The sequence below is a fragment of the Podarcis raffonei genome, chromosome 17, assembly GCF_027172205.1.
Source record: "Podarcis raffonei isolate rPodRaf1 chromosome 17, rPodRaf1.pri, whole genome shotgun sequence".
NCBI lineage: Eukaryota > Metazoa > Chordata > Lepidosauria > Squamata > Lacertidae > Podarcis > Podarcis raffonei.
Genome location: NC_070618.1, coordinates 1,275,612 through 1,303,550, shown reverse-complemented (window position 1 = coordinate 1,303,550; position 27,939 = coordinate 1,275,612). Strand labels below are relative to the sequence as shown.

Sequence of the window (27,939 nt, the reverse complement as noted above, 5' to 3'; positions counted from 1 at the left end):
GAGTCTAATACAGGCTTTCAAACTTCTGGTAACTGCAGCACACTTAAAATGAAGACTCATGTCCCTATTGCTTCTGAAAAGATTTGCTTTTACTGTGAAAGAGTAAAAATTGCATTTCTCAGACCTGCCCAGCCTGTGTTTCTGAAACAGGAAGCCTTCTTTGGGCATATAGTTTCGTGCCCCATGTGCTACTACCAAACTGCTGTGCAATTTCCTGATAAAGTAGTTAAGACCTGCCTTCTCCTCTATTGGATCATACATTATAGCCCCATAGGCTGGTCCATGACGAATATACAAAATAATAATAATAATAATAATAATAATAATAATAATAATAATAATAATATATTTTATTTATACCCCGCCCTCCCCAGCCAAGGCCAGGCTCAGGGCGGCTAACAATCAATAATAAAAACAAGTTGAATGAATAACAAGATTAAAAACAAGATTAAAATACATTGAAACATTAAAATGCAGCCTCATCACAGGAGGAGAAAGGAAAAAAGAAAGGGGGAGGGTTGTAAACTTCAGATTCCCCATTGGTGCAGGGTTGTATGACTGACATACAAATGTATGTGTGTGTCAGCGACAAAAAAAAAGTAGGATTCAGTGCTGAAGTACTTAAATAACTTTTTGCTTTTTAAAGCTATATTCTTTTCATTTTTTTAAAAAAAATCCCTCTCGTAATCATTTTCTCCTGACTGAAGTTTAATGACTGATGAGTAAATATATGGGATTCAAATCAGCTACAACTGCCTTAGCCTGCAGCATGTATTAACCTGCAGCAAATAACGCATTGCAGAGGAACACCATTGCTTTGGTGCTTCTATATGGTAAACTGGCAGCGTGGGCAAAACATGTGCCTTCAAAATGTTTGGCACATTTGGGCCTCCATCTGTATTAGGTGTATATCTGTTCCCTTTGGGGCATGTCTTGGGAGCCAGAGTCACCTCAGTACTATACATAAAGGTATATACTATTGATTAGAATTCTTTGTAACTAAGGGCAGAGCTAAGGGAGGAGACTCTTGAGCGTCCCATGGACTGCAAGAAGATCAAACCTCTCCATTCTGAAGGAAATCAGCCCTGAGTGCTCCCTGGAAGGACAGATCCTGAAGCTGAGGCTCCCATACTTTGGCCACCTCATACGAAGAGAAGACTCCCTGGAAAAGACCCTGATGTTGGGAAAGATGGAGGGCACAAGGAGAAGGGGACGACAGAGGACGAGATGGTGGGACAGTGTTCTCGAAGCTACCAGCATGAGGGAGGCAGCGGAAGACAGGAGTGCCTGGCGTGCTCTGGTCCAGGGGGTCACAAAGAGGCGGACACGACTAAACAACAACAACAAAGGGTAGAGCTAGGTATACCAAGTGGCAGACCCATGTGTAAACTAATCCTGCTGCCTCCCTCCCATTGCTACCATTCACAATCCCCTGACATCCTCAGCTGAGCAGGAAGAAGAAGAAGAAGAAGAAGAAGAAGAAGAAGAAGAAGAAGAAGAAGAAGAAGAAGAAGAAGTGGAGGAGTTTGGATTTGATATCCCGCTTTATCACTACCTGAAGGAGTCTCAAAGCGGCTCACATTCTCCTTTCCCTTCCTCCCTCACAACAAACACTCTGTGAGGTGAGCGGGGCTGAGAGACTTCAGAGAAGCATGACTGGCCCAAGGTCACCCAGCAGCTGCATGTGGAGGAGTGGAGACATGAACCCCGTTCCCCAGATTACGAGACTACCGCTCTGAACCACTACACCACACTGGCTCTACACCACACTACACCACTACACTACACTACACCACAAAGGCAGCAGCACTTTTGATTGGCAGCCTCTTGACTTCCATCCATGGCAGGGAACCACCATATTAGATCCCTCAAAAGGCATTGCCCAATGTCAGGAATGTCAGAATTAAGAAAAAGGTGTCCATAAAGCTTGAATGAATCATTGAGCAGCAGGATTGTTTCTCTTTGACACCCTGGTTGGGTGTGGCACCACATTCTGCATATGAAACGTTGGAAGGTCTTCAGAGAGAACCATCACCTACTTGGTAATTTGGGAGATCAAGCCATTACGTTAGCTAAAAAGGTGATGTGGAATGTAGCATATACAATGAACATCCAAAAGAGGAACTATTGTAGTAATTGATGGCTTCAACTACCCTCACACAGACTGGTCTACAAGGCTGTTCATAAATTCTTAAGCCAGTGCCATAGCTCCACATCTGCCAGGACTTACGCCAGCTCCTAAAGCCCCAGTGCCAATGGATCTGAACTATAGATTGCACCCTACATTTTGTAATTTGAGGCATGCCATTTTTGGATCTGTGTCTGTCTGAAATCAATGTCCTGTAGAATATCTATATGAGCAGCCTATTGTAGTTCTGGAGGGAGGTGTTGAATTAGGCTGTTTTGTTGCAGTTCACGTAGAACAAAATATCCAAATTGATACAAAATCTTTTACACAAAAATGCCTGTTTGTTGCAGCAAAAAACAACAAAGGGTTCTTGCAGTGCTTTAAAGTCTAACAGATTTATTATGACATAAGCTTTCTTGGACTACAGCCAATTTTTTCAGATGCATTAAAGGATCATATTCAGTTGGCAGGACACATGCAGATGGGTGCAGAGAGAAATGTGAACAGGGAGGTTAGATGGAAATGAATTGTTAAAAAAAAAAAGGTCTGACAATTAAGTTAAAGATTAAAAGTATGCAAAGCGGGCAAAGTTGCCAGTCTTTCCCTGTGTTAATTCTATAGTTAATCTGGGTCTCCAGGACTTTTTGAAAATATTTTTAAAGTGGTTTTTGCAATCCTGATGGAGCTAAAAATGTCAGTTTTCAATTTCTCTGGTACTTATTGATTTTAGTGGTGCAGGTTGATGGTATTTTTCTGCTGAATCAATGTTCCTCTCCTTTCTAAAATGATTGCTATCATAGAGGTCTGAGAAATACAGCAATTGTTTTCACTACATATTTCACAAATACAGATCAACACCAGGTTGCTAACACCACTAATCTGTAATACCTGAAGTGTGTCATGTTCTCAGGTATACGAGATCAGAAAAGTCTGCTAATGAACTTTTTTTTTTTTGGCTGCTTTTGCAAACAAGACAGACAGACAGTGAAGAGACGGAGTGTGCATGTGTTAATGTACTGCTTGCTTCATTAGTCCCTCATATGACAGATTTGGCATGCAAATGGAGATAAGGTCAAACCGTTTCAGATGCGTCAAGCTTTCTCAGACTTGGGTACCAGTTGGTGACTAATTGTCTTTCTGCTATGTCTTGCAGCATGGGGATGCAGTCCACGACCTCCTCCTGGATGTCATTACTTGGATTGGCATTCTCCTGTCCCTCGTCTGCCTCCTGATCTGCATCTTTACTTTCTGCTTCTTTCGTGGGCTCCAGAGTGACAGAAATACCATCCATAAAAACCTGTGCATCAGTCTGTTTGTGGCAGAGCTTCTCTTTCTCATTGGGATCAACAGGGCCGATCAGCCGGTAACTATCCCGTTAGAAATGCAGTAGTGAAGGCTATTCCTTGCCTTTGGCCAAGCAATAAAGCGCCACTGATTTATCCACCCTGAAGCTGAATCAAATGCTACTGATCGCGATAATAAAATGGAGTGTCCAAGTTTTCCAAATATCCAAAACCTACCTTTATTAGGACCAACTAAAATGTCACAAGTAGGTCATGAACAAGCTTCCTAGTGCTTTAATTCAGGCTGGATATTAAGGAAAACAAGGATAGGAAAGAGAAGGGGGAAAATGCTTGTTGTGGTGTCAACACAGAGGGAACTGCTGATAAAATAAATAAATAGAATCTTCCTCCAGTTTTAAGATTCCTCTCCTGGACAACCAAATTTGGTGTTCTCCAAAAGCATGGTTGATCTATTGGTGGAGGTTCAGGGGGGTGTCTAAAAGCCACACCAGCATAATACCTTTATTAAGACCAATTAAAATGTTCCCAAAGTATAAGCAATCTTAGTTGTCCAGGTAACAGATTTTAAAACTGGAAGACGATTATCCTCTGCTGCCTATATATGGAACTTAATTTTGGGAGAACACTTCACTTCTAAACCACAAGGAAACATTTCCCATATTAATTTCTAGTCCCCCACCTTCGTAAAATTAAACTCCAGCTTTGCTAACACACATGAAAAGGATCTTGGGATTGTAATTATACATAAAAACTATATCTGGATTGTGTCTACTGCAATCTGAACTTGAGTCAGCAAGTGTGTTGGAACTGCAGAAAAGGAAAATGCTAATACGATTTTAGGCTGCATTAAAAGTTTCCAAGTCATCAAAAGAAATAGTTGCACTTTATTTTCACATAGCCGTCTAATCTGATTTAACAGTGGAATCCTATGCAGGCCTACTCAGATGCAAGTCACAACACATACAGTGGGGCTTTCTCTGAAGTAAGTGTGCATAGAATTGCAGCTAACACCTCCTTGAATCCATATTAATAAAAACAACAGACATTTGAGCACCAATCTATCAAGCTCAGCTTTTTCTCTCCTCCGTCCCACAAACATCTAGTCCGAAGAAGAGTTCTGAAGAACTTGAAGCTTGTTTAGAACTTTGTGACATTTTAGTTGGTCCAAATAATACCATTAACTGTGGTTTGTCGGTTTTTATAACAAACCAACACTGCTATATAATAAACTATGCAAAAGTGCATAGTGCTCCAAGAATGGATAAGCATATATATACCATTTTCAGCATTTGGGAATCATAATCCAAGGGTCGTGGTATGTTAGCTGTTAAGGCTTACTTGGAGAATATTTTAATTCAGTACTGTTTGAACCAAGTGTAAAGTCAAGCTAAAGGTAAAGGGACCCCTGACCATTAGGTCCAGTCGTGACCGACTCTGGGGTTGTGGCGCTCATCTCGCTTTATTGGCTGAGGGAGTCGGCGTACAGCTTCTGGGTCATGTGGCCAGCATGACTAAGCCACTTCTGGCGAACCAGAGCAGCACACGGAAACGCCGTTTACCTTCCCTCCAGAGCACTACCTATTTATCTACATGCACTTTGACGTGCTTTCGAACTGCTAGGTTGGCAGGAGCAGGGACCAAGCAATGGGAGCTCACCCCGTCATTGCGGGGATTCGAACCGCCGACCTTCTGATCAGCAAGTCCTAGGCTCTGTGGTTTAACCCACAGTGCCTAGTAACTAGTAATTAGGGTTAGTCACATCATATCATGCCTTTCCCTGTAGACTTCTAAAAACAGCAGATATAGGGGCAATCACAAAATGTTAGGGCCCCTCTGCCCCCTTCTCTGGGTTTGAGCATTGACCAGCAACGTAGAATTTGCCTTTTTTGCCATTCCACGAAGGATCAATGTCAGATTCAGATTACAAGTAATTGTTTTTTTTGCTTTGTCTTTTTACTCTCCCAGATAGCCTGTGCTGTGTTTGCTGCCCTCTTGCACTTTTTCTTCCTTTCTGCTTTCACGTGGATGTTTCTGGAGGGAGTACAGCTCTACATCATGTTGGTGGAGGTCTTCGAGAGTGAACATTCACGGAGAAAATACTTCTACTTCGTTGGCTATGGCATGCCCGCTCTAATTGTGGCTGTTTCGGCGGCCGTAGACTACAGAAGTTACGGCACAGGAAAAGTGTGAGTTTCATTTTGTGGTTTGGGAGAGTCTGAAAAACCAATACTAGTGAGCATGGATTTGTCAGAGTTGTAGAAATAAATAGGCAATAGAAAGCCCGTTCACAGTAGGCATGTGCGCTGGCCAGAATATTTGGTCTGGACCCTGATCTGGGGATTTGAAAAATAGTCTGCCTCATTCCAAGGTTCTTTATTCAGCTTGGGGTACATCTATGTCTAATTCATTCCCTGCTCCCCCCCCCCCCCCGCATACAGAATTCACCATTGGGAAATTGAAAAAAATACTATGTATTTTTTTCCTTTTGACAGAAATAGATAAAATTTGCAGGCATACTATCCCCTCCAGAGTGGAGAGAGCCCGCCAAACTACAGGCTTTTGTGCTGAGCACGTTTAGGAAAAGAAATGTGCATTATTGTTTTGGGTTTTTTTAATGGTGGCAGAATTGGATTAATTTTGCAGGGTTCTAATCTGTGTTGCGCTGCCATTCTCACTTTTCACGGGGCACATAAGAAAGTCAGATACATTGTAAAAGAAATTCTTAATTTGCACGTCCTGTTTCAACCAGTGTTAGGTGGACACCTGAGGGTGTTGTGGCTCTCAAGCACACACCAGAAAAAAACTTCTTTCTGGAGCTAGCACTTCCAAGAATAAAAGCACTTCCTATAGGGAAGATGTCCGATCAACAACCGCACTTTTATTAAATCTACCTCCAAAATAAGTTTGTTTCAAAATGGCCGTTAAATTAACCACAATATTTAAATCCAATTAAAAGAGAAATGGGACTGCAGAGTTTGGTCAGAACTCTTGCTGAAATAAAGGAAGTCTGGATCTGGTCTGGGGTTTCCATAATGGAAGAGAGGTGAGACTTAAATGTAAGGATATGAAAATATAAAATAACCCTGTAGCAGAAGGGAGATACTAGGGAGTTAATCTAGAAAAGCTGGAAGCAAGGGAAAGGTTGAATACCTTTCCACCATCACTTGACCACTCCCCCTCTCAAAACTGCATATCTCTAGGAAGAACAAGGGGTAAGTTTTTCACACATTTGCGTATAGCAGGTAACCAGGCCTATAATGATATGTTAGTTTTTCTCAAATGAGTTTTCTGATGCCGCTCAATTTCCTGGTTTTGTGTAGTCTTTAAAACAGCCTCTTTCATTGTTTTATCTCGCTTAAGTCTTCTGAAATAATGACCAGATATACTATTTATTTTTGGTGGGCTAGAAGGTCTCATCTGAGCAACATGGTTACTGGAATCTAATAAAAGAGAGCACACGCTCCATTTTGAACATACACATTAAACTTCCATATATAGTCAGATTTGCCACTTACCAAGCGGGAAGCGGTCTATTGCACATTCACAAACAGCGCGATAAGTCGGAGCTCTTCAAATTTTATGGTCCAGTGGCATCTAATGATTGTTTATTGGGTGCATTTAATACACACCAGGGATACCTTAAGGTTTGATTTCTTTTCAGGCAGGAAATAGAGCAAATTGTTATAGCTGTTATTACTTGGAAAGAGCAAGCGTGATTGAACGGATCCCCAGTTGTCATTGTGGTTGTGACAAAAATAAAAAGCAGAGAGCATGGTCCCATGGAACATGATTAGCATATGCTTGGGGCAGGGGGAAGATTTTAGAAGCTGCGACAGGAAAGGTGGAGATTTGCAACAAATTTAACTGCTTTTGTTATTTAGAAAACAAGAACTACAAAGAATGAGTGATAAGGAAAGGGATGTCAGGGAGATCTCTGTGCCTGGAGCTGGTCCAGTGATCAAGCCCAGAGCTGTCATGTGATGGCATCAGGATCCACTGGATCACAGGCTAGTTCATTCCTGTCCTCTTCCTGTAGCCTTATTAGACTTTACCGATTGATTGGGTGAGCGTTGCTCCCAGAGAGGGAAGAAAGAGTCAAAAGACACCGAGGATGGTTCAGACAAAGAGTTCTTTATTTCTGCTCTCCGGATAGCAGAAGGCACTTGCGTGGTCAGTTCACAGCAAGTCCAAAGAAATGAGAAATTTCATGCAGTATATATATCCTCCAGGCACCCTCTCCCCCCTTCCCCAGGAATCCAGCCAGTCAGCTTATACACGCAGGTTGACATCACAGATGTTCCTGCTCCGGTGCTCTTGACCATAAAAGGGTGTTCCTGTTCCTGTTCCTATACTCTTATCTTGGAGCAAGAGGTCACCAACTCCTGGTGCCGTTCCCGGGTGGCTGACAAGGTCTGTGCTTCTGGGTAAGATAAGACCCAGATGCGTCATCCCTGCTCCACTTTGGAATGGACAAGGCCATTCATTAGGCGTCACGGACTGATAAAGGAGAGAGCTTTGAGCACTTGTTTATACAGCTCAAGAGCTCAAGATAAAGCATTTTAGAAATGCTCCCTTGGAGAAGGAAAAATGCGGATTTTGGGGCCCGTTTCAGATTGACTGCCCAGTCAGGTTTTAGGTTTTGGAAACCCATTCCTTCATTCCCACTCCCTGGAAAGCACCATTTGGAAGTGTGGACATTACCGGGATTTCAAAGGCGGAGTTGACTTCCAGGGGGAATTTTTGAAAGATGGAGCTTTGTCCTGGGTCTTAAGCAAGTCCATTGAAAAATCGTGTTTTTGGATGTCCTGGTTTTTACTCACTGAAATTTGGGGGCTTTTTGCTGGCTGCTACAAGTGGGAACCCTGGACACATACTGGATGAGGGGAAGAGGGAGCGCTCCACATCTGCCTCTTGTTGGTATCATTCCGCAGAAGGCAATAGACAACTGGATGCCTGGGGAGCTGGTGGAAAGAAAACTCCACCAAAATAAATAAACAGTGTGTTTGGATTTCTCTGTAAGCCCAGCGGTTCCACTGTAGCAAGAATTGCTATATCTTTTGATACGGAACAATTACATGACATACCTAATAAACAAAAGTGTAAAGCAAGGCATCTTAATTTATCTGCCTTATAAATAGCTCTAATTGCCAAAAGTAGTTGAAGTGAAATATTTGATAAGGGGGGAAACCAGTTTAATTAAGTTAATGTGCTTTAAATGTAGCATTCAAACCAATTCTAAAATTTGTTTAGAAATGTTTATGGAGATATTTCTAAATATGTTAAGACGTAACAGCTGAATCAAATATACTTCCTCAAATTGTTTAGATGTTGAGGGGAAAATGAATGTTCTGAAAATTAATTAATATTCCAGATTTAGCATATCTGAAGAGCTGTGCGCGCACACACACACATATGGTTTCTAGAATCACAAAGGAACTTCAAAGTTGTATAGTCTGACCCCTGAACCCACATAATGTCAAATCCCTTTTTTTAGCTCTGGGGCTATTTTTGCAGTGTGTTGCCTTTGGTGTGTTTACCAAGGCTGCACTTCCAATCATTCTGAGATGCTTTGCATCAGGTTTGGTTTCATGAAATAACTCGAAGGAAGTTTCCAGGGTGTCAGATGTGTACAAGCAGTTTTGCACATAATGAGCAGCTGCCAGAAAGTTGCAGATAGACTGCATCTGTCAGCATGGTTTGCAACATCTCCTGAAAAATCCTGTATTTTCTTTCTGCCACCCCATTTTCTTACAGGAGAGTAAGGATTAGTCAACCTTTCTCTTCCAAGAATGTTTTAGAATCTGAAGAATGGAATTCCACACCTCTGTTACTTTTGAGTGCCATAACTGGCTTGTCAAATTTCATATTTGCCCAAGTAACTCATTTTTTGAACTTTTCAAATGTTTCATCTTTGTGTTAAAGCAGAAATATGAATAAGAATCAGTAATAATAATAATAATAATAATAATAATTTTGTTATTTATCCCTCACCCGTCTGACTGGGTTTTGCCAGCCACTCTGGACGGCTTACAGCATACATAAAAAATTGTAAAATATCAGACATTAAAAATTTCCTGATACAGGGCTGCCTTCAGATGTCTTCTAAAAGTCAGAGAGCCATCAACTATTACAAGACAGTACTTAGCTCCGCCCAGACTGGGAGAAAATGGTCCCGTGAGGTCTGGAGACACTTCACATGCACTCACCACTTTCTTCTTCCCTGGAATCTGTCAAGAGTGGCTGACCTGGGTCTCAGATTTCAACAGTGCCCTGTGCAATGCCAAAATTCAATGCCATCCCCAAGGCTCTGTGTCCAGTGCATCCAAACCAGTCACACTCCCCTAAATCTGTCTCTGATTTACTGCTTCAACTCCAGCCTGATTTGTGTCCATCCAGGTTTACTGTCCTCTGCCTTCTTACCTCTGATAGCTGGGGAGCTGGGCCCATAACCTGTTGAAAATCTGGGGTGAGATACTCAGGTAGCAGACAATGTCCCCAGTTCTAGTCACCACACAGAGGCAGTTTAAGATCCAAATAGTTTACTGCTGCAGAAGATAAGGCTTTAGTAGAACAGTTCCAGGCTTGGTATATACATACAGCATGTTGACATTGCAGATAGAAAGTATTTCACTGACTTTGAGCTGACATGCCTTAATGTCTTGAATAGTCAGCAATGGACCGTCACCATAGGAGTTGACTTGGCTGACCTGACACCTGTTGTGTTTCTCTCATCCATTGGATGATTTGTGCCCATGAAATAAATTACCCCTTCTCTGTGTCTAGTTCCTCCAACAGCCACCTCCACCATGCTAATGGTTTTTTTAAAAAAATCTTTTTAAGTGTGCTTTTCTTAATTTTCTGTCCATGGGAGTTAAAAATTACACTGAACACCTCAAGGGCAAAGCTGACAACATGGGTGATCCTTGTTCATGGTCTGCCAACTTTTTTAAAGTGGAAAAATCAGCCATTGGAGGCTCCTGGTTTTAATGAAGGAAAGGCAGGGGGAAGGAGATGCTGCCCGTTTTCTGCTCAAAATCAGCCTGATGAAATTGCCCCTAGCAGGGGGCAGGGGGAGGCATAGTTAGGGTTCTGATATTTTTTCCTCTGATGGCTGAAGAGGCAATTTTGAGCAGGAAGGAATGGGAAAATCTCCTTCATTCCCGACTTCAGCCTCTGATACAGTTTGCTGCATTTCAGTAATAAATGGATGAATCCATTTGGACACTGTTCACACATCTCCCACGTATTGTCTAGTTTGACCCTTAATAAGAGGACTGATGTTTTGCTATGCAAATCTGTAATGCAAGTTTAATAATGAAGTATAATCTTCAGCGTGAAATGCAGAATAGGTAAGTTGATACCTTTTATTGGAAGGGAGAATATATACAGGTTTCCAAGTTACACGGAAACTCTTGTCAGGCACCAAAGAATGCTAACTAATTCTAAGGAGAGAAAGGAAATAATGCAAAAATCTTCGCTATTCGTTTAAACAGGGGCCTAATGGCAAAATGGCTTGTGCATGAAATATACATACGACACCACATTAATGCAAGCTTTGTGTTTGGCAGACTGTTGTGCTAATTAAAAATGCTAAGCTTCCTGCTCTTCCACAAACAAAAATAACCATAGAACAGGATGCTGAAACAGCTGCATCAGTAGCTAAAACAGCAATGTATAAATGGCCAGGAAGAATAGGCCAATGTTTGCAGCTGCCATAGTTCTGCTTGCATGGTAACATTATAATATGCAAACCTGTGACAGAGTTCATTGTAGGAAACAACCACAGTTCTTCCTTTCCTACATGTCCATCCTTGCAAAGTCTCATGGAAGCTGTAGTGAGGTGACCAGAAAAGACAGCTCTTGTTAGGTGGGTTTGTCTGGCAGATGAGTGACAGCTGCCGCCCAAGAGGAGAACCTCTTATTATGGCATGGCTCTCTTTCAATTTTGCCCAAGTCCTCCCCAGCTCCAAGTGAGCCAGAGCCGTTGATGCCTTTTTAAAAAACCAACAGTATGAAATATTACCCTCAATGATCAGTTTCCTGAGTCGCTTCAAAGGTCACATTTACATGCTGTATGCCCTTACGGCATTCCCAACTTTTTGAAAAGTCAGATTGATTGCTCATTGGGCAAGATACTCTTCGGTAATTTATGTTTCGTGTTTTATAAGTCGGTTGCAGCAGTCTGCAAGGTTTAAAGTATGAAGGGGTTAAAGCAAGTGACTCCCAACAGCAGTTTTGCCAGTTTTGAGCTCCTCTTCACCTTATGCATGTAGACCACACCAGTGCAAAACTCAGAATATAAACTCATGATAGTTTCATTTTGCATTCTGAGCACAGAAAGGAAAAATTGGGAAAGGAAACTCATCTTGCAATACATCGAAGCATTATCAGCTGGGGAGATTTTTATTATCAACCCACCATTTCTGAAATGTAGCGGCAGCACTGGAGCTTCACTCCCAAGAAAAGCTCATATCAAATTTCACCACTTAAATATATCCCATCATAATGATGTTAAGGGCAGAAAGCCTCTGTTTAAAGTAATGGCAACCCCAGAAATGAGAGAGAGGTAGAGAGAATTGGAGACTATATTTTTTTTCATCAGGTATGAGCAAGAATAAACTTTATCTGTTCTTATCTAAAAGAGTTGACTCAGGGTGTGCCATTTTGGGAACCTGTTCTGGCTTCTTTTGGTCATCACCACTATCTAAGCTTTCTGGACCAGCACTGAATCCAGAAACGCTCTCCCAACTGTGTATCTGGTACTTAAGGGGGAATGCAACCCTATCCAAAAGAGGCTGAACAGTGTCTCTTGGTCTGTTGAATCTCTGAGCAACAGTACTTCTGCCTTGTCTGGATTCAACCTTAGATTGTTTACCCACATTACTGATCTCAGTCATCAGTTCAGAAGGTCCTCTGCCTCCATCTAGAATTTTATTTCAGAGAAAATCTGCATATTTGAAAATGACTGTATTCCCATATTTCTTTGGCTAGCAGGTATTCAATCTCTTGTGAGTGTGCAGCTCTTGATACATTAAACTACCAAAAACAGAAGATCATAAGGGTAGATTTATGTTCAACTGTCTTGTTACCTTATGCCCATTTTGTCATTGGGAAAACTCAGAATGGAAATGTAATTTCCCCAAATCATTAACCATTAGGGGATATTAAATCAGATAAAATGAAGCTATTAATAATTTAGGTTAGGTCATGAATCACCTAGCTTGATTCTAAAGGTCAGTTGCATTTCTAGAAATATTCATGAAAACAGAAAACTCCTGAATCTAATTAAGCTTCAGACCTTCTAATCCTAAATTTATTTCCCTTTTCACTAAATCGTTCAGATCTTCACCTGCTATGGAAGCTGGCAGTCTGGCTGAGCAGCAGTGAATAGCTTGCAGCTAGATTTAATGGCTGTTTTAGGGCTTTTATAAAGATTTTCTATGACAGAAACGGAAGGTCTTAGCAAGTAGAATCTGTGCTATTTTCTCCTGCTTCCTCCAGAGGTAATTATCTTACTCCATCAATAGCACTGTCAGAAACCAGGCATATAATTCAGGTTTTAAATGAACAAGCAATGTGATATTTCCTGCCTCCTAGTGGAACGTTACACTGCTCCCATTCCTCTCTGTCACTTACTCACACTTGATATATGCTTCTTAGATGCCCCTTACATGCCATATTTTCCTGCATTTCCATTACAGATGTTGGCTTCGACTTGACACGTATTTCATCTGGAGCTTTATAGGACCTGCAACCTTGATAATTATGGTAAGAATTCCTGATTAGCATGACTTTCAGGGCATGTTTTTATCGCATACTTAGCAGACAGTGCCTGGTGTTGCCTGGTAGTTGAATCCTGGTCTGTGAGGCTGGACGCATTGGGGGAAAGCTTGTGCAACCAAGGTGCAGTGTGGGGCTGTTTCGAAGTCCTTTTTCAATCAGTCCTGCGGTGCTCTTTGCGGAGGCTGCCTGCTGCTCCTTCCCCCCCATCTCCTACTTGCCCTTCAACATCCCTGAATTGCCCCCAGGTGGGCCAAGCCAAGGTGGTCCAGCCCTAATATTTGCCCACTTAAGGAGTGTTCTTGTGAATCTGTGCAAATAAAAGGGCATACATGAGAGACTGAACCCACATCTATTCCTTATTCTGCTAAAGGTTCAACAGAGCCAAGATGTTGTTCTTTTTGCTTGGGTCTTAGAGACATATACAGAAACAGTGTTTAACTGTAGTCTTCTGGTTGTTATCTTGGTTGTGTGGTTCTTTGATCCTGCACCTTCAAGAAAGATTCCTATGGGTACATCGGTTGAGGATTTTTGTATCTTTTACAGAGTATAACAGGATTTGCTTTGTCTAGTCATCGCAGCATGGATTTTTAGCAATTGCTTCCCTTCCTGTGCATCCTATTATTCTGTTCTGCCTTTGTGTTTGCACATTTCCAAAAGTCCTGCACAGCAGTGTCACCACTGTGACTGAAGAGCAAGGATTGAATAACACGCTATAGAGATCCGGAAAAGCAACATGTCAGATTTTAAGCATCTGCTTTTTTCCCTGTAAAAGAACTTGTTAAGATCAGTCTGTCTAACGTTGTGTCTTTGTGTTGCCCTGTGGGCTTTCGGTGCCCCTTTTCCACAAGTCACCTTTGAAAACTGTCTACTTGGGCTGACCCTACAAACTAATTTCTTAATCCGCTTCTTCTGCTATGAAGAATGCAAATAAAAGACTAAGGCCCAGCCCAGCTCTCAGTAATGTCATAAATCAGTGTCTGGGCTGTACCATTTCAGCTTGCAGGTGGGCGCACACATGTTGGTACAGTCCTGCATACAAAAAAAAAATCATCCCACAAAGAAAACTAGGATGTCAGAGAGGTAGCTAGTCTAGAGTCTTCTCTTTGACATCTAGTGCTTTATCTGTAAGAATTTTTACTTTTGTGTGGAGGAATATACAGTAATGTGAGTCTCCACTTGCTGTGTGAACTAGTGCAGTCCAATCATAGTTTTGCCGCCGTAGAGAAAACTAGAGCCTTGGGTTAATCCCCTTCTTTTTCTCATAACTTGCTTCTTATTTTTAATTTCAGCTTAATGTAATCTTCCTTGGGATTGCTCTTTATAAAATGTTTCATCATACAGCCATATTGAAACCTGAATCTGGGTGTCTCGACAATATCAAGTAAGTGAATTTTCACTCGTTGTGTTCTCAACTGTGTTATGTAAACAACACATAATTATTCTAGGATAACGCCAGCAAGAAAATACTAGGTTGGATCCAGAAAAAGTTGGTTGAATTCAAGACCCACACTGAAAATGATGAGACAAGTCAGTCTGGACTTCGGTCCCATTGCCTTCAGTGGGAGTTCGGTGAAACTTATATAGCCTGGATCCAACCCAAAGTGTTGATTTTCTTGTGTTCCAACATTTTTGCACTATTGTACAATGCCATTAAGAGTTCCTTTCCCATGAAGGTAACTTATGTAGCTATAGTGCAGCGTTGCCTAGTTTTGGCCATGTGATTCTGTGTGAAAGACCCAGTCTACTTGAATGTTGCACTCTGATGCAACCTCTAATGCAAAAGCAGCTGTTTCTACATCTGAAAGGCATCTAGGAATGTTTAGCAAGGTGCAGTGATACTTTTTTAAAATGCCCAGTGCCCAAAGACAGCTGTTTAAAAAACAAGCAGCAGCCCTCAGTCGTTAAGACAAAGATGTATTTATTCTTCTGCAATAAAAAGCATACATGTAATTCACACTGAAAGTAGAAGTAAATAATAGGAAGGAAATGGATACAGTTGTAGGTTGTTTAATTATTTCATTGTGCTTAGTGTTCCAGGATAGTGACTTACTGGGTGCAAATGGTTCTGTAACTTGTATCAGAGGGAACTTTGAATGTCCTAGTAGACTACGTCCTGATGTTTTTTTTACTGACAACAAAGTCCAACCAGAGAGCAAAGTACGCCATATGTTATTTTGTCTGCCAATGGGACCTCTTCTCTAGGACTTGACCACATTCAAATCAGATTGAGAAGTTATTGTCTCTATAGGTTAGCTGTTTCTGTTGTTGTGGCTTAAATTCAAAACCATAGACATTGAGGAATGGAAGCCAGATAGTGATAATTAGTCTGGTTCAACTCAGACCAATTATCCAAACTATGATTTGGAGGACAGAGAATGAGCTGTGAACTTCCCACTACCTTCTCTTCTCTTCTCTCTTCTCCTCTCTTCTTTATTCATCTTTATCTCAGCTTCTGTCCCATTTTCCTGTTTAGTAGAAGCAATAGTTTGCTGTCACATCTGACTTGGCAGACCATATAGATAGTGCTCACCTCCAAATCAGAAAGCATGAGTTGATAAAACTCTGCTAAAATTTATCCTTTTACATCCATAGCATCAGCTGAGATCTTATAGTTAAATGTCAATGATTCCCATCCATTAGCATCTAGCAGCTTAAGATTGGGAAACTTTTTGGTACAAATTTTGATCATTAATTACTCTTTTTCTTGTGCCTAATGTGTTCCTCCCTCCTTCACAATGACTGCTTCTACTTCATCTGAATCTAACTCACTTTTAAAACCCTTCCCTTGTTTACAGAAAAATCATGGTTTGATTTTTCTGTATTCTACGCACAACCAGAAAGGAAAAGCCCACCAATATTGCCTTTTTTTCTTTATTTAACCTAGATCTTTAAAATGCAATTCTTATCTCTTGTTGAGTGTAATTGAATGTTAGAGAAAACCTTTAACCTACCTATTAGCAATTTGAGTTCCTTCTACCAAAAACAATACTATCTTTTGAAATCCGCTTTTGGTATTTAACCAGAATATCTTGTGCCCCCCCAAACTTCCATTACTAGTACACTTTTAAAAAATATATCAGTGCAACATATGTAAAAGTTCGAGAAAATAACTAAAGCAGCAGAATATTTTACTTGCTATGGACCTGACATTAAAAACAAACAAACAAACCCTTACACTGCTTTCCGAAGACTGGGAATGGGCCATAATAGGCCTGTAATGGAGTTCAGTGGAACCTAGTGGACTGTTTAGTCCAATCTCCTGTTGAAGTGCAAAAAATCTTCTATTTGAAGACCTCCAACAAGTGTCCCCCCCTTAGTTCAGTAGCTTAGTAGTAGTTCAGTAGCTTTTCTTCCTAAAGAAATATTTGTTTTTGTAGCTTAAGATCTAATTCCTTCCACTGGGACAACAGAGAATAAATCTCTTCTATGTGACTGTCTGTGAAGGTTTTTGAAATGAGTGCTAGCATGTCGTCGTCCTCCCTCAGTTTCTTCCTTTTCCATATTTTGTTCCTTGTCCTCAGGAGGACAAGATGTGCTTCCTTTTTAAAGACAGCTTCTGGGTGGAAGGGGAAGTGGAATGTACTGTGCTACCTTTGGACTGCAACGTTTTGTTGTGGGTCCTCCTTTTGGTAGTTTAGCATCAGACAAAGTAAAAGATGGGGAGCTAGTCACCAATTAATAGAAGACTGCCACCTCCGCTTTCATGGAGTGTAGGAAAGAAAAATGTGACCTCCATTGTGACCTTAACTTCCAAGAACATCCCAAGGCTGCAAACCTTATTGAGCAGGATGTGCTGCCAAACCATCATTATTTCCAACTTGTCAGGATTCACCTTCAGGTGGCTCATGTCACACAGTCCCCTCCATGACTATAAAACAGATAAACTCAGAAACGGAACCTAGTTGGAGTGAAATAGAGGCATGTTGCTCCAAGTCTGCCCCATACTAGTGAGCAGGGAGCATATCTCCATGGGAATCTCACCCAATGTCCTTATAAACAGATTGAACTAACAAATGAAGCTGCCTTAGAGGGAGTGTGCTTATTGGTCCATCTAAGTACTATCTGGGACGCGGGTGGCGCTGTGGGTAAAACCTCAGTGCCTAGGACTTGCCGATCGTAAGGTCGGCGGTTCGAATCCCTGCGGCGGGGTGAGCTCCCGTCTTTCGGTCCCAGCTCCTGTCCACCTAGCAGTTCGAAAGCACCCTTAAGTGCAAGTAGATAAATAGGTACCGCTTTATAGCGGGAGGGTAAACAGCGTTTCCGTGTGCCGCGCTGGTGCCGGCTCGCCAGAGCAGCTTCGTCACGCTGGCCACGTGACCCGGAAGTGTCTGCGGACAGCGCTGGCCCCCGGCCTCTTAAGCGAGATGGGCGCACAACCCTAGAGTCGGACACGGCTGGCCCGTACGGGCAGGGGTACCTTTACCTTAAGTACTATCTATCATAGTGGTTTCCAAACATTTTCCTCCACGGTCCCCTTAAAAACTGTTTAGGGTTTCGGCTTAATGATTTTTCTGCCTGTTGTATCAATTGCAATGCACTGGTCTAGATGCTGTGTGTTTTTTAATGGTACTTTACTTGTTTCTTTCCTCTTATATTGTATATTATTGTATTGCAATTTGAATTCAACAGGGCAGGATTCAGCTAACGAATCTTATCAGTGGAAGCCCCCTACAAGGATTTCCCTTTGTGCAATGGGGCTTCCCCTCCCTACTCCCCCGTGCACCCCTTTCATTGGCCAGAATTGAGGGGGGAGACCCCCCCCTGAACAGCACATGCTTGCCTTGAAGGAACAATTGCCTTAGTGAGACTGTGAATTCCCCCCCATAGAATTCAGATTGTAATATAATATAAGAAATAAAAGAAGCAATAAAATAAGAAAATGAAGTAAAGAAAAGAAGCAATAAAACACAGTGGAAAATGAATCTGTAAATCTAATGTGATAGATGTGCCGTCTCCCATCTTCAACCACAAATCCACAGACACGTCACAGACCACCTGAATGAGGCTTGTAGAGAACAGATTGGGTACTCTCTGGTCAACATCAAATAGCAGCAGTTCTTCAAGGTCTTTGGCAAAGTCATTTCCTTTCTGTGCCGCCTGATTTTTTGGTGACAGAAGATGCTAGAACTCTTTACACGTGAAACATGTGCTATACCACTGAGGTATAGCAGAACAGGGTTGACCTTGTGGAATATCACAGAGAAGGCTCTGGGAAGATGAAGAGAAACCTTTTTGCCATTGTTCCTTCCAGAAATGAGTAGAACCTGCACCACCTGGTGAACTCCCATATCAACAACTTCAGAAAAGGGTCAGTGAGTGCGGTCGCCTCTATTCATCCCTAAAACGGAGGTTCTCAACTAAGGCCACAAGTACAGTCTTGGTGCCAAGCCCAAGCGAAAAGGACCAGCAGAGGTCTTTGAAATGGCTCCCATCCAACTATACATCATTCAACAAACTTCTCTGAATTTTTGACTGAAAGTAGAGAAAAGGGTAGCTAACAGAAAAACCCACACGCAGGGTCCATATTGTTGTGCAGGTGCCACACAACTGTAGATATGGCTATAATGGGCACTGCTTCTCTCAACTGGCTTTGACAAGTCAGAATGAACATCGCCCCAGTTCCCAAGTGGCCATGCTAGCAAGCACATATTCTACGTTGTCATGTGATTCCAACTGAAACCAGGCCAAATGAACAGGATGTGAATGAGCCTTTGAAGTTTCTGTGTTGTGACCCCAGGATCCAGAAGAGACCTAGACACTCGGTTATACCATAGTTTCACCTGCAAGAGAGCCAACCCAGAGTCCTGGCAATGAGGCTGATGCTGTTGATCGGGACCACGGAGCTCGAGGCTGGCAGGCAGGAGCCCACTGAAGCAGATGTCAGGGCCCCAGTGCAAGGACCCTTCAGGATCTTCCCTGAGCTCAGGAAACTGAGTGCCTTCCATAGTACCTTGCCAGTCCAACAGTGAAGGGAGTGCACCAGGTCAGGGAGCACCAACCAATTTTAAGTGCAGAGGGTTGGCATTTAAAGAGACCCTAAAGGTAAAGGGACCCCTGACCATTAGGTCCAGTCGTGACCGACTCTGGGGTTGCGGCGCTCATCTCCCTTTATTGGCCGAGGGAGCCGGCGTACAGCTTCCGGGTCATGTGGCCAGCATGACTAAGCCGCTTCTGGAGAACCAGAGCAGCGCATGGAAACGCCGTTTACCTTCCTGCCAGAGTGGTACCTATCTATCCACTTGCACTTCGACGTGCTTTCGAACATCTAGGTGGGCAGGAGCAGGGACCGAGCAACGGGAGCTCACCCCATCGCAGGGATTCGAACCACCAACCTTCTGATCGGCAAGTTCTAGGCTCTGTGGTTTAACCCACAGCGCCACCTGCGTCCCTAGACCCTAGTTATCCCCAAACAGGCAGAGCCTAGGAGAGGTGGATTAAAGGCAGGGACTCAAAGTACCGCAGTTCACTTTCAATCCTTGTCAAAGCAAGTTGCTCATTAGGAACTTCCCACAATGTGGTGACAACTGACCTTCCTTGCTGCCTCGTCCCAGAGGTTCCTCTGCAGGTCCAGAGCAGGACACTCTAGGTCTTAACAGCAAGGAGTTAAGAAAACGATATGGAATGCATGTGCGCACCGAGTAATACCAAGTAGATCTTTTCCATTCAAAATGTAATTGTTCTTCCAGTATATGAAAATGTTTAAAGGTTAGGCCAAGAACCAGGGGGAAATGATTTATTCTAGCACATTTTATCACTGCTAGATTGGCAGCAATTACTACGCGTAGCTTTTCAGTCACGATTTAGATTACTGATCTTCTAAGATTCATTGAAAGAAGAGTCATCCTGACCCTTTTCACTGTGATCTGAGAAGTCATAGGTGCGATTCTGTCTTTAGCAATGTGGTTGTTACCACTTTGGTGTCATTCTGCACCATGATGGTATCCAAAAGGGTCGTGTTGCACTCAAAAGACTAGCATTTATTGTGACAAAAACTTGAAAGGCCTAGAGCCCACAGGGCCAATGTGTGTGAATTTTAAGGTAATATGAGTTGAACAGTTCATCTGAATCATTGTGCACATTCACCACACATCATGGAGAATGTGCACATAATCTGTCCATGAAGAGGGGATTATGCACATTTCCTGGTCAATATGCATAATTCTTCAACAGGCCATGAGTATTGTGTGTTTCTCAACAAGAATGTCAATGTAGCAGCTTCACTTTCAATCCAGATATCATCCAGAGCACACCACACATGGATTACAGCTAGCCCATTGATACAGCTGTGTTTGCTATAGCTGCTTAAACAGGATTTACTTCAGGCATTTTTAGACTAGCATACCCACCTAACCAAATAAAGAAACAGATTAACAAGTGTCACTCATTTATATCTTACTACAGGGCAAACCTAGGAGAGAACATAACAGACTATCACTTGTCTCCTACAGATCTCAGCCAAAATTGTTCCAAAGTACCTCCAGTTATTCTGAACAATGCTACCTCCCTCTCGGACCTTGGGTGGTTGCCAGCCACTAATCTAAAAAACCTTCTACTCACCAGCAACTAATAGAGAAACATAACCAAGGACCAAGCCGAGCAAAAGGCACAGAGGCCAGCTTTTCCTTACCCACTCAAACAACATTATTATAGGATCTAGTAGCATTAGTCATGCCACCAGGCATTCGTTCATTTGCTCATTCTCCAGCATGATTGAATAATCAGCTCCCAACAATGCCATTCTGCATTTGAATTTCCATTCTGTACTGCTTAATGTAAATAGGCAAAAAACGCATTGCAGAGCCTGCTATTAATAACATAAAATGGTGTGTTCAAGTGTTATTTATTAAAACTGTTTATTATACAGTTGGTAAATGATCTAATAATTTATATTATTACAACCACGGCAGAGCTTTTAGCCCAGGAAGGAAGGAAGGAAGGAAGGAAGGAAGGAAGATAGTCCCATTCAGTTCTCTAAAGATGGTACATTTGAGACACTATACTGGAGTGAATAGAATACTGGATTGGTAGCAGAGACTCCTGGGTCCACACTGTGGATCGAGGTTCCCTAGGAATAGAGGGTTCGCAGGGGGAACAGTATCTGAGCCCCCAAGTGAGATAGGTGCAAACTATCAGCTAGTTGACCGGCAACCAACAGCATAATTAAGACAGGTAAATGTGAGGTTTCAGAAGTGGCAGCAAGTGAGCAGAGGGGCCAGAATGAAGCAGCATAGTCCAAGAAGGCAAACTGTCAGGTGCCAAGGGAGCATCAACTGTGAGAAAGTATGAAGAGCAGGAGCTCAGTCTTGGAGTCCCTATGGACTTTATGGAGGCAGGAGAAGCTTCCCTAGTCCTCTTAAGGGATAGTACTAGTTAAAGAAGCAGAGTAAGACTTCAGGGACAGCTCTCTCAATGGAGGAGAGTCCTCCAAGGATTTGTGTGGTGACTTGTGCTTAACTTCTTTACAAGAAGTTGGGGGTGAGCAGGAAGGTGGCCAAGTGTGCTGATCATATAAAATTATTCAAGAGGATGAAAACCCAAGGGAACAGTGAAGAGCTCCAAGAGGATCTCTCCAAGCTGGGTAAATGGACAACAATCAGGCAAATGTAGTAAACGGTAAAGTGATAGATCTTGAGGCAAAAACAGCAACGCTAACTGCACCTGTACGCTGTGGGGATCTGAACCTGCGGTGGAAAGAGATATTGGTTCATAGCGAACATTTTCATTGGTTATCGGCTAACTGTGTAGCAACTGTGAAAAGGCGAATCCCATTCTAGCGATCATTAGGGAAGAGATTAAAACCAGAACCGCCAGTGTCACAATTCCCCATAGAATTCTACGCTTGGAATCCTATGTACAGTTGTGGTCACCACATAACAAAAAAATTCTTATAGAGGAGCAAGAAGATGTAGAAAAGGACAAGCAACATTATCAAGGGGCTGGAGCAATTATCCTAAAACTAAAATGTCCAGGGGGGCAGGAGGACATAGCAGAAGTTTATAGAATTAAGTGTGGTGTGGACAAAAACTCTTTATAATACTAGGACTTTGGGCCATCCATTGAAACTGCCTTTCAGGAGATTTAGGGCAGACAAAAAGAATTACTTCTCCACACAGCACATAGTTAAGCTCATCAATCTTTATTACTGTCCAGAGACCCAACAAATCATTACAAAACAACACACAATTCATACAGCCTCCCTCCAGGATAAACAAACATTTTGTTCAGAATATAGGGATCATTGGTTCTTGCAACCACTGATAAAAACTTTGCCACTGCTAATGTTCTAACATTTGTCCGGTCTTCCAGTAGGAACCTGACATAGTACCTTTTCCCGGGAAAGGTACCAGCAAGGGTAGTATCAGTTCAGCCCTGGCTTGCTCATATTTTGCACAGTGCAACAAAATATGTTTTATGGAATCAATGTCTTGAGCACACGAGCAAAGTCTGTCCTGGTAGGGAACTCCTCTCAACCTGCCATTCAACACTGCAGAAGGAAAGACGTTTAGTCTGGCTTTGGTGAAAAGCCTTCGATAATTTGGTACTGTCAGGTTTTTAATGTAAGATGTTAACTTAAAGACGTGCCCATATTGTACTCCTACTGCCAGCGGACTACAGACTGTGTGTGATCGAGATCGCAAGTCACTGTGTGCATTATCCCATAATCTTTTCTTTAACGTCTTTAGGGCGCCTTCATAACCCAGGTAATACAGTTGGGGGGCAGACAGCCCAATAGAGGTGGCTTTTTTAGCCATGGTTTTCTGCCATTTGCTGACAAATTCCTCATTGGTCAGGTGTTGGTACAAACCCTTCCCTAGATCAAACACTGAAATCCTGAGCCAATGTTTTATAAAACATAGTTAAACTGTAGAATTTGCTGCCTTAAGATGTGAAGATACCACAGAGAATGTGGTATTCTGCCTTGACATCAGGGAAGAATGCTTGGTTCTCCTGATATTTTTCTCTATCCAGGCAAGCCATTTACCCATGGAAATGTCATCAGTGAGACCTGCAAAGATGTCAACCAAGTAGAACTGCTATGTCTGACTCTTTAAATCATCATTGCCCCAAACCACCAGCTTGATGTCCCACATCTCTTACGTGGGGTCAACACTTAGCAAGGTCCTCCTGAGTAGCACTGAAGCATCAGCACTCCAGCTCCCAGTAAGAACCGGCAGTTAGGTGAGCCACTTCCTTCAAAGTCATGATGGCATAGAAATCTTCTGTGTACCCACCCTCAATGACTTCTGTGGGAGGTAATTGTCCTGAGCTGCTCTGATTATTGTGGACTATTACCTCCCAAGTTAAGGGATGCAGGTGGCGCTGTGGGTTAAACCACAGAGCCTAGGACTTGCCGATCGGAAGGTCGGCGGTTCGAATCCCTGCGACGGGGTGAGCTCCCGTTCCTCGGTCCCTGCTCCTGCTCCTGCTCCTGCCAACCTAGCAGTTCAAAAGCACGTCCAAGTGCAAGTAGATAAATAGGTACTGCTCCGGCGGGAAGGTAAACGGCATTTCCGTGCGCTGCTCTGGTTCCCCAGAAGCGGCTTAGTCATGCTGGCCACATGACCCGGAAGCTGTATGCCGGCTCCCTCGGCCAATAAAGCGAGATGAGCGCCGCAACCCCAGAGTCAGCCACGACTGGACCTAATGGTCAGGGGTCCCTTTACCTTTTACCTCCCAAGTTATTGTTTGGAAGTGACTCTGCTAGAGCCTCTAAGACCAAGAATATCACAACTTCCCTCAGCGGTTCTCTGAAAAGGGAGCGTTCAGCATTAATGAATGAATTTTGCTTCGTGGTGGCCTGAAGCCCAGAACTCTTCTCAGCAAATCAAGTGGAATGAACATCTGTGAGGATTGGCAGTCTTTGTGGCCTGGTCAGAAGGGGATCCGCATGCCAAGGACCTGAGGCAAACTTACTATAGCGAGGCCTCTAGGGCATTCATAAGTGCTTACTGTACTGTACACCGCAGAGGATTCAGAGATGATTGGCACTTCTTCATCTTGGCTTGCTCCAACTGACTCACTGGCATGTATTCAACATCATGGCATACAAGATGTAACAAGAGATGCTGGCGATGTAGTTAGAAATAGGAAGATCTGCCCGATGGAGTTCAGCGCTGCATACCTCGCTCCGCGACTTTTCAGATTTGCTGCAGTGCTGGACAAGAATGACTTATCAAGTCTGCCTCACTTCCCATGGGAATTATCATCTATATTGTGTCCTGACATACTTGACATCCTGATGATGAACCATCTTCAGCTTGAGAATAGGGCTGCCCTCTTACCTGAGATGCCTGTTCCCAAAGGCATATATACCATCTGTGTATATGAGACTATGGGAATCCTAGCGCCTGTCCTGGCTTGCAGAATTGCCCAGCTCTGAGTGCAGCTGAAGCCCAGGACAATGCTGGCTGACATTATCTGGTGGTTCAAACACATTTATATGCAGTAATTTTCTGGGCACCCAACAGCACATCTATCTACTCCAGGTGCTTGGAAGAAGAAGACATCTAGTGCACTTGAGCAAATCAGTAACTGTGCATACTGTATTCTTTCATTTATTCATTTATAATCCCACCTTTTTGTGCCAAAGACCCTTCAAGGCTCTAACAATTACTAAAATACAATACACTTCTGCAAATGTGCTGCACATTGATTCAACCTCCACTCTCGGCATTTGAGTGATGAAGCTGTACACTTCAGCAAAGGAGCAGCCGTGTGACAGAAATTCAGTTCCCACGAGATGCGGTGGTCATTGGCTTCAATGGCTTTCAAATGAGATTAATCAAATTCATGGAGGATAAAGGCTATCAATGGTTATTAGCCAGGAGAGCAAGATGGAACCTTTCGTGGTTAGGATACCTCTGAATACCAGATGTTACAGAGCAAGTGCAGGGAGGGGGGAGAAACAGCCCCTGCTACTTTTGGGATCTCCCTAAAGCCCACACAAAAACATCTTTGGGAACCATTGTTACAGCTAAGCAAGACAAGCAAAACCACCGCATGATGTATACGCTGATGGCATCATTTCTCCCTGACATGCTAGTTTTTGCGTGAGAGAGTGATATAGAAGTCATCAGCCCTCACTTGCAGTCTAAAATGCCATTTTTAGCCATTGAATTTAAGGATGAGCAGTTCCTCCAGTAGGTTCACTCTGTCCCGTGGTCCAGTCTGCCTGCCTTACAGTTTAACTTGCAAAATTTCTAAAAATGATGAATTCGCCATGCCCAGTTTGCTGCAGTTTTGCAACACGTTTGATCATTAATTAATCAGTGCGGCATTGATTAAATCAGTGCTAAAAGTAATCAATGCGAATGCATTATTGCCTTAGGATTCCTCACCCAGCTTTGATCTAAACCTTGCGCATACATGCCGATGTGCATCACTAGTGGCCAAAGGCGGATATGAACTAAAAACTGTGGCAAAATGCTGAGCCAAAATCTGCCCTCAGCCTGATCCTGCTTAAGGTCCACACTTGGGCAGCATTTCATCGATGGAGAGGGGTTTGAACAGGGAGACATTTCCCAGCAGTAACACTTCTTCCTCCTGCTGCTGAGTGGAAATGCTCTTCAGTGCAAGTTCAACTTCCTACCCACAGAACACCTGCATCATTTTATGCAGCAAGTTGGCTTTGTTACAATGCTGTATCACTATGTAATGTTATCTTTAGCCACACCAGAATTTGGAAGCCCGAAAAATCTGGGGAGAAGTTCAGTTGGAGGCAATTGCATATGCATTGTTAGTTGAATTGTTCTTTATTAATTTTGTGTCTTGCTGTGTAAATGCTCACTCTGATCCTTCCAGTTATGGCAGAATGGGCATTAATAAATGAACAAAATGCACAGGCTGTGGCTCAGCTGGTGGGATGCAGTGTGTCACTGGGGGAAAGAGAGAAGGGCATCTGTTGCAAAGTCCTCCTCTGCCTTCACTTGCAGCCATAACGTTCACCATTAATTACATTTGCTTCGTGTGAGCCCAGCTGCTGATAGCTCCTTTCCTTCAGGTAAAATATGAACATCAATTTCAAACATGTGAAAATGCCTCATGACATGGTTTATTTTTCATTTAGTCTTGAGAAGTTCTGGGAAAGTGTGTGGTTATTCTCATAAGATCCTTTTGCCTTTGTGATCAGTAGGAGCTGAGGTCAACAGCCTTGCTGAAGAACGGGCATATAAAAGCCAAATTAACTTCTTGGCTGTGATCCATTTTCACACATTACACGGGAGCAAACCTGGGGCAGGATTCAGCTAAGGAGTCCAGTCAGTGGGAGCCTTCACAAGAACTTCGGCTTGTGCAACTGGCTTTTTCTCTCTTTCCTTCCCATGCCCCTCCTGCCCTCCCAAAATTTGTTCAGCAGAGGTCAGAGTAATCCTCAGAACAGAACAGGGCAAGAGAAGAGGAGGAGAGATGGTTCCATCTAGCAAGCCAAAATGATTGCACTGAAAGAACAATCGCCTTAGCTTAGCATTGTATTCCACCCCTCGATTGTTGCCAAGTGTAAATTATACATTTATTTACTATCCAAAATGCATTTCTGTTTTTAAAAAATCCATTTGCCGCATTCACACTTTACATCCCCCAGTATGCATTTCGGGAATTATATGTTTTTAATCTAAAAGTCCACAACAAGAGAAGCTCCCAAAGGAAAATGTTTATTTTGTTATTGTTTAATGGTTTTATCCCAGAATTTTAACAACCCCCTGTCACTCCTGAACACCCCTCACCCGCCCCACCTACAGCAGTCGGAACAGTTGTGTTATATAGATTCTCATAACAGAAAAATAGAAAGGAGTACTGAAAGAAAATGGTTATAAGAGGAAATATAAACCAACAAGCACATATGCAAGTAAATAAGTCCTTTAAAGGAATACAGACGAAAAGCACAAGCCGTCTTGCATAACCGCCATGTATTCTGACCCTTAGACATTGGTTCATTTCATTCCATGTCTAGCTCAAGGAAATTCTCTGAAACTTTTCTTCCATTTGTAATGTAATCTAAAAGGTCTTTTTGTAGAAAATATCCTTTCGGTTTTTCAGTTTTGCAGGATTATATGCTTAGAGGCCAGCTTGGCCATAGCAAATCATTCTCCCCGTCTGTCTGCCAAGTTCCAGTAAAGGCCGTGTACCCGACCAGAGCATCTTAAATGACTTATCTAGCATCATATTGATTCATATCTTAGCTTCTTTTCAGAAGGGAGCTATCAGTGGGCAGCTACACAGGAGTAGTGTGAGAATTGCTGGCAACAGTTTATACCTCCAACCATTGTCATCCTGGGAGAGACTCAGGCTTTGAATAGGAACTGGTTTTTTGATGCATTAATCTTAGCCTAATATATCAGCTAGATGAGTTAATCACTTGTAAGGCCGCTTTCCAGTGTGGAGGTTTTAATTATATTTTGCTCTGTTTTGGTAATCATTTTCTTTCTTGAATTGCTTGCCTCAGTCTGAGGATCACAGAACTGTGAGCAATGAAGGTGTTCCAGGGGTCTTCTTGGCCCTTCACTGCTAAAAATGAATTCCCTTAACCTGAAGATTCCTCATTTTTCCCTTTAACCCCTTCAGGGAAGTAGCTTCGTCACCTGGAAGAAAACTTCATTTTGTTGATGAACAGTTCTCACAGGCCCCTCCCCATGTCTAGCCCCCCCCCCAAAATAAATGCCTTGTAATGAATGATGTAAACTCAGTTGCAAAGTCCTGATCAGCTCAGAACATAAGCAATTCAGAGAA

At 42.6% G+C, this 27,939-nt stretch overlaps 1 protein-coding gene across 1 annotated transcript in view; it reads left to right on the top strand.

Annotated features, from left to right (window-relative positions):
* Window positions 1-27,939, top strand: part of ADGRL3 (adhesion G protein-coupled receptor L3) — a 505,316-nt gene that overhangs the window by 409,718 nt on the left and 67,659 nt on the right. Inside the window, exons 17-20 of the mRNA XM_053370359.1 lie at window positions 3,282-3,491; window positions 5,398-5,618; window positions 13,134-13,200; window positions 14,505-14,596. Coding sequence (XP_053226334.1) covers window positions 3,282-3,491; window positions 5,398-5,618; window positions 13,134-13,200; window positions 14,505-14,596 — 590 coding nt within the window. The remainder of the gene's footprint in view (window positions 1-3,281; window positions 3,492-5,397; window positions 5,619-13,133; window positions 13,201-14,504; window positions 14,597-27,939) is intronic.